Source organism: Odontomachus brunneus, unplaced genomic scaffold (genome assembly GCF_010583005.1).
Source record: "Odontomachus brunneus isolate Ranch 3 - 2012 unplaced genomic scaffold, Obru_v1 Obru_scaffold_066, whole genome shotgun sequence".
Taxonomy (NCBI): domain Eukaryota; kingdom Metazoa; phylum Arthropoda; class Insecta; order Hymenoptera; family Formicidae; genus Odontomachus; species Odontomachus brunneus.
The window spans coordinates 919,286-930,194 of NW_022639516.1; the positions used below are offsets into that span (position 1 = coordinate 919,286).

The 10,909-nt window shown below is 36.2% G+C and overlaps 3 protein-coding genes across 4 annotated transcripts; 2 read left to right on the top strand and 1 right to left on the bottom strand.

Annotated features, from left to right (window-relative positions):
* Window positions 1-1,922: 1,922 nt before the first annotated feature.
* On the bottom strand, window positions 1,923-3,269 carry LOC116846671 (NADH dehydrogenase [ubiquinone] iron-sulfur protein 4, mitochondrial). Its single transcript, XM_032820814.1, has 3 exons — window positions 3,103-3,269; window positions 2,486-2,809; window positions 1,923-2,246 (listed from the first exon to the last, which is right to left on the bottom strand). Exons 1-3 carry the CDS (start codon window positions 3,159-3,161, stop codon window positions 2,069-2,071), a joined length of 561 nt encoding a protein of 186 aa, XP_032676705.1. The 5' UTR covers window positions 3,162-3,269; the 3' UTR covers window positions 1,923-2,068.
* Window positions 3,270-3,778: 509 nt separating this feature from the next.
* LOC116846672 lies at window positions 3,779-6,413 on the top strand. Its single transcript, XM_032820815.1, has 4 exons — window positions 3,779-3,965; window positions 4,321-4,446; window positions 5,479-5,695; window positions 6,059-6,413. The coding sequence occupies exons 1-3, from the start codon at window positions 3,954-3,956 to the stop codon at window positions 5,659-5,661; spliced, it is 321 nt and encodes a 106-aa protein (XP_032676706.1). The 5' UTR covers window positions 3,779-3,953; the 3' UTR covers window positions 5,662-5,695; window positions 6,059-6,413.
* Window positions 6,414-6,567: 154 nt separating this feature from the next.
* Window positions 6,568-10,871, top strand: LOC116846670 (peptidyl-alpha-hydroxyglycine alpha-amidating lyase 2-like). 2 transcript variants are annotated; one of them, XM_032820812.1, is made up of 8 exons: window positions 6,568-6,913; window positions 7,665-7,989; window positions 8,230-8,384; window positions 8,598-8,796; window positions 9,080-9,272; window positions 9,464-9,652; window positions 9,776-9,888; window positions 10,009-10,871. In XM_032820812.1, exons 2-8 carry the CDS (start codon window positions 7,846-7,848, stop codon window positions 10,117-10,119), a joined length of 1,104 nt encoding a protein of 367 aa, XP_032676703.1. In that variant the 5' UTR covers window positions 6,568-6,913; window positions 7,665-7,845; the 3' UTR covers window positions 10,120-10,871. The 2 variants fall into 2 exon arrangements, with proteins under 2 accessions (XP_032676703.1, XP_032676704.1); XM_032820813.1 differs by lacking the exon at window positions 6,568-6,913 and having other exon boundaries at window positions 7,649-7,989.
* Window positions 10,872-10,909: the final 38 nt, after the last annotated feature.

Sequence of the window (10,909 nt, forward strand, 5' to 3'; positions counted from 1 at the left end):
GAGAGAGAGAGAGAGAGAGAGAGAGAGAGAGAGAGAGAGAGAGAGAGAGAGACATGATGGGAAAAGAAAAATCTACATAAGAGGAACGTACGCGTCGGACTTATACCGAGCTTAAAATATTTTATGGTCTTGCCGACAATCGACGGCGACATCGTGGTTTCGTATATTATGATAATAACTCTCACTCGCAGTTTATAAGAATAAACGCAGGATGACCTGCATTAGTCCATTGCGCCTTGCTGCAACAAAAGGGTCAATTATAAGGAACTCAGCGGCGATCTGTTCTGCGAAATTAATATTCCACATACACACAGAAAACACATAGAGAGAAAAAAAAAGAGAGAGAAAGAGACTCGTACAGGCAGAAACGAAAGCACACACACATGTACACACAGTTGGTGATTTGAAATCGAACGGCACGTTGCCGTGACACCAAGTATACAAAATAAAAAAAAAAACGATAAAATTTTTCAGAATAAATCCCTGATGATTTCCTCTGATTCATCCGCTTCTTGCAGGGCAGAAATATTTAGAAAATTAATAGGTACCATAAAATGTTTTACACACAATTTAGTGGTATAAACGCCTCTCTGGGGGATACGTGAAGCAACTTGTTTCTCTTACTTATAATTTCCTCTCGCGACCTCTATAGTTTTTACGCGATAATACGACATTGTAGGCCATTTTTCATATTCTGCTCATGAGACACGATTGCGCACGTCTTACTTCGCTTTATCTCTTAATTAACAAACAATTGAGGGTCCGTTGCAGCGACGAGCTCAATTAATCGCGTCCGATCAATGCCCGCCCCGCTATTACTTCCCAAATTTCATGGCTCTAATAATAATAATAATAATAATAATATACCGAATTTGTTGTATATTTCCTATTACTAGTAGAAAATAACAATTTCTGGACTTTCAGAACAAAAATGCCCAAACGATCAAGTTTAAAATTTTTCTTCTTCTACTTTCTTTTAGATGAAGCCCACTTGAATTCAATCACGCGTGAACACTGCATCGGTTTGTACTTTTAAGATGTGATTAGCAGCTTAACATCTTCTTAAGGTGCTAATCACATTTAGCAGCAAAATATTTATAAAACTCCAATCGTAGACATATACTGATATATTAATATAGGTGTCGAAGTCATCTATTCCCGTATATATCTTTCTTTTAATTTGACTAAGAGAAACGGCGATAATTGCGTAAGATATCGTTTAGAAACAAAATTTCATTGATAACGAGTGTCACGTTGATGCAACGGGCCCAAAGAGATCCGCATTATCGATGCGACGCTGGTCTCCCGAGACGTTGTAACACGATCTTCGATAAGTTTAGATCAGTCTTAAATTCGAATGCATATTGTACAATACTTCTCATTTCGCTCTGCCTAACTCGAAGGCGTGCAACTCGTCAATACACAACGTTGTTAACAATATTGTAGTATAATATAATTATAAATAATAAAACAAAACGAAAAGAATAATTAGAAATGTTAAAATGTTATTGAATTGTTGTTGATTTTGCATGAATTTTACGGCTTGCGCCCACGTTCTCTTTCCCAACACTCAGACGTACACGTGAACATAGATATCCGCGTTGTTGCTTATCTCGCATTATCAAAAATAACATTCGTATATGATATACAGGAAAATGTGAATAAATCTAATTTCAATATAAGTACAAAGTATTAAGTAACATACAAGTAGTAAGTAAAGTTAAATCTATATTAAATTTAGAATTAAAAAATTAGCTCAATGATAAGTTTAAGCTACACAAATGCTAGACATTGTCTCGCTACTTTGCGAAAAGAACTTGATGCAATAGAAAAAATAAAAGCATTGTCAAGCAAATAAAATGTGTTCTCTTTCATGTAACTTAAAGATTAGATCACTACAAATGAGGAACACGAAAGATACGTCGCGTTAAATATATACACATTTTATTTGCAATATAATACACATTTATCTCTTAAAGGGGCCTCTCGCAAGCGTGATTACAATTGATTACGTCACGCTCGTCTTCGTTACCCTCTGAATGATTGATCTAAACTTTCTGTGTACGAACTATTTAGTAGAAACTCTGGTACGTTTGTCCCAAGAGAAGTTCATCCCGTAAGTGCGCGGCTTCGGCTGATTCACATTCGGCTTCTGAATGTAGTAGTCCCATCCCATCTTCTTGCAATGTGCAATTGCCTCTTCCTGGCTGGTAAAGTCAACATTGATGTTTGACATGGGATCCCCACTGCATAATAGGAAATTTACAATATTATTCATATCTGAATGTGAGAATGCATCTGAATGGCTGCATGCAACAGGGAAGATTGCTTTGCAACTGTCGTAAAATTTGTGAATCTGATCGATACAAAGTTACACACTCTCAGGTTCAGCCAAGATTAATAGCATACACCAACTGGATACACGAATCTTGCAACAGTTACAAAGCAACTTTCTCTGCTGAATACAAACAGCATTAATACTTACGAGGAAGTCCATCCCATCAATGGATTCTCCCAACGCTCACGTGTTTCAAAATCTATTTGCCAGAAGTGAATATTATTTGTTCCAGATTGCATAGCACTCTTGGCAGGCTGATAAATCCGTACTCTACGAGTCTTGATGTGTTCCTCGGGAACCCCGGATACATAACCAATGTCTTCATCGACACTCACGGTAATGGTGCTCTTTACAGCTTGCAGATATTGTTTCTCATCGGCAGAGCGTAAGACGTCCTCGAGATTTTTGCGTTTCGCTATATCGGGCACTTTCCCCAGTTCTTTGGTCTTACTCGAAAGCATCCTGATTATTCTGCACACAGAGTTTCCTTGGAATAAAACTTTAGGCACATTACAACATCACACTACAAACCATCTTTCACCTCATTATTTATTACTCGAAACTTATAGTTTTGTTAAATGACGTTTTGTAATTATATAAATCTAATATTAACATTTGTTAAGTATCTATCTTTTCGTATTTAGTTGCCTTCAACCAGAGTAATATTTGTTATGTAAAATTGTGAGGTTATGAGCGTTTGTTTTCCCCTTCAGATGGGACATTCATTCACAAAACAATGCAAACAATGCAAGAAATTTACGTACCCAGGATTATTTTTGCTAATCGCACCCGCACATTGTTGTAATAATGCGCGGGATGCCATTTCGTTCGAAGAAGGTAACAAATGATAAATCCAATACAAAACAGATGATCATCCACAAACTTCGGCCAACGAGTTTCGGCAAAACTAGTTCGCTCCGTCGCCGTTGTGTGTCGCATTCAGCGATTTAGCGCGCTTTTCGAGAGACGTTACAAGCCGTATAAACTGGCGCATCGCGCGCGAATCCAATAGAAAATATTCTACGGAAATCACAAGAAATAAAAGAGAACTAGTGAAAGAGGTATATCATACACACACATAAAAGGTGTAGAAATGAATATCTCAATCGAATGAATTTTGTTCAAGAAAATCGTATCTCAAAGAATTAGAACTAAAAGTAATTTGGAAAACGTCCTATACATCACGAAATAGGTGTGGAAATGTACACGGATTTCACTTAATCACGTAGCAATTCTGTTTGCATGAGGATAAGATTACCTGCGATCGACAGGACGGAGATAGAAGGACGTTTAAAAAGAGCCGAGGTCGTTAACGAGGCGAGAGAATTTCCGAAAGCCTATACTTTCGCACGTCATAAGAGTTCGCGTGACGATCGATCGTCACCAGATAAGCGAGACTGACCTACCCTTAACGATATCAACGAATGCCGAGCGAGTGTACGCATGCTCGACGTCATTCGACTCCTTCCCTTCAGGAACTGCATCGTGCAGGAACGATGCCTGGCGAGTGACGCCGCGGCGGACAAATGCAGCTCACGGGGACCCGCCAGCCTTTCGCCGCATTTTGCATGTAATCCGGAATCGGGGGCAAAGTGGTGCTGCACGAGAGGCGAAAATGAGGGAAAATGTAAGTGAGTAAACGCGCGCGAATAATCTCGCAGGAATTTCGATATCGCGATATCCCAGTCGACGGGTATCGCGTGGTGATGAATACACAAAAGCACGCGAGTCGGAAGGTGGATAAAATGAGAGACGTGCATTTATCGCCAAGTCCCTTCGTGAATTTATCTCGACTGGAAAACACCCAAATCTGATCAAGGCATCAAAGAAACAAGATCTCGCGAGGAACTCGCGCATAATAGGAGGAAGAATTGACGAGGAACCGTTTTGCAAAATTGAGTTCTCCTCTTTGAAATCGAGTACGATCGCCTCGACTTAAAGTACATCGAGAAATTTGTGAATAATGTGTTTCTCTTTTGCAGGATAGAGCCACGTTATGTTTCTTATTGATATTTACGCTGTGCACGAGAGTTTACTCGGCTAACGCCAGGCACATAATCACCAAGCGAAACTACAGTGACCAAAGCGTAAGAGGATATCTAGCGGAAGTAGGTATCTCGGGACTTGCTCTTCAAACGTGATATTGTAACTTATCAACTCAGTTAACACACAGAATTAAAAAAGAATTCAGTCGTATGTCACCAATTCTGAGTTCATTTTCAGATGTAAAAAGAATTCTCCTGAGTTCAGTTCAGTGAAAAGAATTCTTTTTGTATCTAAAAATAAACTCAGAATTCAGTCGTATGTCACCAATTCTGAGTTCATTTTCAGATGTAAAAAGAATTCTCCTGAGTTCAGTTCAGTGAAAAGAATTCTTTTTGTATCTAAAAATAAACTCAGAATTGATGATATACGACTGAATTCTTTTAGAATTTTCTGTACTATCTGGGAAACTCTTGTTGGATCTGTGAGGCCCAAACAAATATCCGATCGATTATCGATATACAGGAAATTGTACAGAAGATCGATATACAGAAGATTACTAGAAAATTAGCAGAGAACTTTCAGGGAAGGTCCGAAAAAGTTATGTCTGAAAAATTGCGCAAATCCGCTCGCAGATTCTCATTTTATTGCGCTATTAATAGCTGAGTCTTTTCTATATCTCTGTAAAAGGAGTGTGCCCAAAACTATTGATTTTGAACAAAGCTATAGTAATTCAAAGTTGTTCGGGTCTGACAGGCTGAGATTATACCGTATGTCTAAAAAAATATCATAGTACGCGGAAGATACGTTAAGTAAAATTATACTTACGATTAAAAAAAGTTAAAGAAACCTATAAACCTTGATAAAAGAAAAAACACATTGTTGCAGTTAATAATAAAACAAGAGAGAAGTTTTACACATTCTGAAATATAATTAAAATCTCTATTTTACAAGTCTATAATTTTAATGAATTCTCTATGATAGAGTTATACAGAAGCAATCGTGACGACAGCTTAAGAAAATTTATAGAATACATGGTAGTGAATTTGTATCACGCAGTTGATTTGTATTAAACAGTCACGGTTTAGTCACGTTAGAGTATCGTAAGGGAACACTTTTGATCATATCCACTTACGCCACTAACTTAAACGTTTCAGAGGACCTGTTGGTGGAACGAAGTGTGCAAGGAAGAGTTTCACAGTAAGTTCCGATGTCGTTGCCCGAGGTGGTCCTATTGTCGTGCACCAGGAAGATATTATGACGCACATTGCAGTATGACACGCACAGGCTATATATGGACCCAACCGGAAACATCGTTGAGCCTTGAGATCGATAAATGAATGGCACTACCCCGTGTGCCGCAAAAGAAAACAGGTAAATACGATAGAATTTATTAAAAACTGCGCTCTACGTGATTACAAGTCGCGTTGCAAATTTTGAAATTGGCAATCAATGTCAAATTTATTTTTTATCCTATATATTTTTTAATTGTCCTCCTCATACCGAATATATAACACAAAGATGGAGCAATTCATAGTCCCATAAATGAGTACGCATTTTAAGTGAATTTTAAAATAGAGTAAATAAGACGCAATTTATTGTAATATTATGAAGGGGAGAAAGTGGTCTTAAAATTGATCTATACCGAAGTATTTTATCATATTAATCAGACGCTTTCAGTCTCTTTAAAAACTTCTTTTTCCAGCTGATATTAATTCGATGATTTGTGTTTTATAGGGACGCCAATACGGAATCAAATCTCATTCATTCAAAATCAAAATCTACGATTACGCACGACGATCATTACGGTTTTCGTAAATGGTTGATTCACCGGTTAAGACATGGCACGACTTCGTTTCGAATGTAATTTTCTATTAGCAGCTTCGCTTGGGGCAAAAAGGAGAACGTCGCACGATGAGTGTTAACGAGAGTTCAGAAAGCAGTTTCGCATGCAGAACACTCAAATTTGACTGAGAGCAATATTATTTCTGTCAGTACATCTACGAACACTTATGCTGCCATGAATTTACAACTACTACGTTATAAATAAACTCTCATTGTGATCGCTATTAATAAAGTTCTGATGGAGTAATTTTTGAGGGAATTCATCATTCGCAGCTGTGTCATGTAGATTATACTTCCAACGCGATTATTGTGTTAACTAAATAATAACGACACGTTGTTACATCTCTTCCGTCGCACAAATACAGTTCCCGCAAGTAACGCAAATTTATTTGACACACTTGTTTCTCGTGATACAGGTACAATACAAATGACGCTCGATTCTTCAGCGTGAAACGTTCATTTGAATGCGGTGTTGACGAGTGTGCGTACCTGGGCCGGACATTGCCACAGATTACTAAGTTATTGATTACCCTGTGAAGAGATAAAAACTCTGACGTCAACGGTTTCCAGGATACGTCACCCAATATTCCTTCCCACTTTCCTGGGATAGTGACCAGGACATCTGCGCGCGACTATCGATCGGCGTCTACCTGTCGGATTGCGCCGACGGGTCCTTCCTCGCGATCCTAAGTCAGACGCAGTTGATTTTAAGCGGTGCCGGGTGTAACAGCTGCCACTTATCCAAACGTTCGCATACTTTTTGTTCTCATCAACAGAATCTCGCTTGTTTATTTTCACGTTCTGCGTCAAGATTGAAACAGCCAATGTGTTCGATTCGATTTCTGAGTCAACAAATTTCAATTTGTTATATTTATTAAGTATATATTTATTATTTATTAATTTCAATTTGTTATATATATATATATATATATATATATAAGAGAGAGAGAAGAAATTACTCATCAATCAAGTAATCACCTTTGTTTATAATTTTTCACCATGGTTCTGGCAGAATTCATACAACTAAAAGATGTTTGGGAATTTATCATCGAAAAAGCAGGAAATCGAATCAAACTTTTTGGCTGGTTCAATTAGTTATAGTGAAACGACGCGAATTGATACTGCTGTGTAAACGGAATGGCGCATTAATTCTTCTAGATTGTATAACTAAATTTGCTATCGAGCTCGCTATTATACTATTCTGTTAACTTCTACACTAAAAAATCTTATGTACACAGTACGTAAATAAATGTTCCAAAAAGTCTACTCTAAATTTTGTGTCGGAAATAACTCATTTATATGTTCATTCATATGTTATTTATATTATATACTAGTCTATACATAATGTAAATAACATACGAATGAACATATGAATAAATTATTTCCGACACAAAATTTAGAGTGGGCTTTTTGAAATATTTGTTTACGTACTGTGTATGCAAGATTTTACAGTGTGATATTTTACAGTGTAATATTCTGAATTTTTTTGTTTTGCCAGCATCACACATACAATACATGAACAATTAATCGATTTTCCTCGAACTTGTTGCATCAACTGCGAAGTTGCGCTCGAAAATTGTGACAATTTAAATTCGACGGGCGCCTGCGCGTGCTATCGATTCAACCCTTCTCGGGTTGGATACACTCAGCTGCGAGACTTACGAAAGAGAAGAGAAATCATGGCGGATTGGTTCGATCAGTTGGTGCGATTTCTTTTGGCGTTTGTAATAGTGTTATTTAAAGGAGCCACGTCCGACATCGACGACGAGGGCTTCAATGAAAATCATTATGGCAAGTTCGACGGACTCTACAACCCCTTTATTGTATGTATATATTGTATGTATATAAGCAACTGTTGTGTAATAAGTCGCATTGTTTATTGTTAACGATAAAAATTATTGTGTTGAAGACAATAATATACAGACAAAAGTTATGTGAAACATAATTCTGATATTATCTCACAAAGATCGCGAATTGTCGCAATGTCTATACAGTACGAGAATAAAAAACAAAAATAGCTACGTCCTGACAATAAATTTACAATTAATTGTGTCATGACGCAGGATCAATTTCCGGACTCTCACGAGGCACCGTTACAACCGACTGAAAATCACGTCTGGCGAAGCCCCGAAAATCTCGGCGAGATTTCCGGCGTCGCCGTGGACCCGTCGGGAAAACTTGTGATTTTTCATCGCGCAGATCGAGTATGGGATTATGAGTAAGAGATACACCGATTAATTAATGAATAGAAATCGAAATTGCAGCGATAGGATAACAAAAAAGAAGCGAAATTTCTCAAGACTAAAAATATCTATTTTCTTTATGTTATTTTTTAATATATTGTAGTATTATATTTAATATTATAATTTTGTACTATAAATATGTTGGAAGAAATTCTTTGATCTTGCATGCCTCATTGATGGTTTTTTAGCACCTTCAACGAGAACGCGGAATACCAAGAGAAGTACAAAGGTCCTATTCGTGATAATGTCGTATTGACATTGGATTCAAACACTGGTGATATTACTCGCGCTTGGGGAAATCAAACGTTTTATCTGCCTCACGGAGTTCACGTCGACAGCTTTGGAAACATATGGTTGACTGACATCGCACTCCATCAAGTATTCAAGGTATACAGAGAAGTCCATATTGCATCACTTATTAAAATACGATCAAATACCAATTTTGTCGGTATATTATATATATATATATATATATATATATATTAAAAATGTGTGCAAACATAAACAAACTTTCGATAAAATAATTTAATAAAAAAACTAAGAATATCTTATATTTTTTTTGTTATTCAGCAAAAAAACACGTTAAAACGTGTTACTATATTTTTTCTCATCAATTAATTTTTGTCAAAAATATTTTGGCAAGGGCTAATTGTATTCGTATAACTCACAGTACTCAGCTCACGGTGTACCCCGGCTAGTCCTTGGCCAAAGATTTGAGCCTGGAAGTGATATGGATCACTTTTGCCAACCTACGACTGTCGCGATTGCACCAGGTGGCGAAATAGTCGTAGCGGATGGTTACTGCAACAGTAGAATAATGCTTTTTGACTCAAAAGGCAACCCCAAATATAGTATCGACGAACGTATGTTTATAATATAATTGATATTAAATTTAAACTGAGAACTTAATAATATTAATATATATCCAGTTAATATAAGACTCGAATATACAAATCACAAAAGCGATAGAGAAACAATTTATTGCATTTACTTATTATTTCTCTTTTCTAAATAATTTCAAAGTGATGAATAAAATTAATTTATTTACACTTAGATTGGGTGTCTCTAAAAATTCCGCACGCCTTGACAATCTTGCCGAACAGGCAAGTGTGCGTGGCCGATCGCGAAAATTCGAGGATCGTGTGCATGAACGTCGAACTTTCCGGAGCGAAACAACATCCCGAATTTCCATATTCGATTCATCATCCGCATTTTGGCCGCATCTTCGGTATCGCGTCGTACCGTAAGTGATTTAACGAGGAAAATCCAAAGTTTTATCATCACCTTGTACATATTCAAATATACGTAAGAAATTAGTTAATTCAAGACACTAACTGAAAATTTTCATTACTATTAATAATTCAAGGTGGAATCATTTATGCTGTCAATGGCATGACGTCCAGAAACATACAAATTAAAGGTTTCACAATCGATCCTGTAAATCGAGAAGTAATAGGATTTTGGGGTCCAGAATCTTCGGTAAGTTTTACGCTCTAATTTAACGCACACAGTATGCATATATTCTATATTTCTGACATTGTTTATTTAAGCATATTGTATTATATTTTTATACGAGTCACATATTATCTTTTTTTTTAGGTTTTCCTGAGGCCCCACGCCATCGCTATATGTCCAAACGGCACAGCTCTCTATGTTTCAGAGATCGGACCTAACAAAGTATGGAAGTTTGATCTAATACAAACTCTGTAACATAGGAGTTAAACGACTGATATAAGTAGCCGGAATCTGTCATCTAATGTCTACCTGATTCTAGAAGATACCAAAAATCGAGTTCTCGAAAGGCAACAAAATCAAATCCATTCCTCTTCCATTACCTCATTAGCGATACTGCTATGTACAAAGTATTTGGTAGCAGGTATAATCAATGTTTATGCTGATATTCATTATTGAAAACTAAGGTAAAAAATTATCTTGCTTTAGTTTTTGACAAGGATATCGTCTACTGAATACTTTGTACATCATACAAGCGGTATAGTTATCCAGGTAGTACAAGAATGTCCTTGATTAATCCAACAGATATCCAAAAAGAATATGGTGCATATCTCGTGGATGTATCCGACAAATGTGTCAGAAAAGCTGGATTTATTTAGGATAATCTTGAGGACGTCTTGCACTATCAAGACAGTAAAAGAATTATTAAATGTGAATCGCGTGTTAACTCATATTATATAACTCATAGTTAATTAATTTAGATATTAACATAAACCAATTTAAGGGTTTTATTTTAAAGATAACAAATGAACTAACAAAATTATTCAGATAAAACGAAGTTATAATATTTTTTTATTTTTGACCAGAAGTTTCGTGCTCAATGCATTTCAAATATTACATCTTAATATCCGCATTTTAGTTAGAAAACAGTTAAACATTATAAGTTAAACATTATAATTTTAATAAAAATAATCTCCATAGTTTATATATATATATATATATATATATATATATATATATATATATATATATATATATATATATATAT

What these genes read in the sequence shown, in the direction of transcription:
- LOC116846671 (XM_032820814.1), bottom strand. Translation starts at nt 3,161, where the DNA reads ATGGCATCCCGCGCATTATTACAACAATGTGCGGGTGCGATTAGCAAA. An exon ending in ATTAGCAAAAATAATCCTGG is followed by an intron (nt 2,810 to 3,102) that starts GTACGTAAATTT and finishes CTCTGTGTGCAG; the next exon opens with AATAATCAGGATGCTTTCGA. An exon ending in TTGATGGGATGGACTTCCTC is followed by an intron (nt 2,247 to 2,485) that starts GTAAGTATTAAT and finishes CCTATTATGCAG; the next exon opens with TGGGGATCCCATGTCAAACA.
- LOC116846672 (XM_032820815.1), top strand. An exon ending in TAAGAGGATATCTAGCGGAA is followed by an intron (nt 4,447 to 5,478) that starts GTAGGTATCTCG and finishes TAAACGTTTCAG; the next exon opens with AGGACCTGTTGGTGGAACGA.
- LOC116846670 (XM_032820812.1), top strand. Translation starts at nt 7,846, where the DNA reads ATGGCGGATTGGTTCGATCAGTTGGTGCGATTTCTTTTGGCGTTTGTA. An exon ending in GATCGAGTATGGGATTATGA is followed by an intron (nt 8,385 to 8,597) that starts GTAAGAGATACA and finishes ATGGTTTTTTAG; the next exon opens with CACCTTCAACGAGAACGCGG. An exon ending in CACTCCATCAAGTATTCAAG is followed by an intron (nt 8,797 to 9,079) that starts GTATACAGAGAA and finishes TATAACTCACAG; the next exon opens with TACTCAGCTCACGGTGTACC.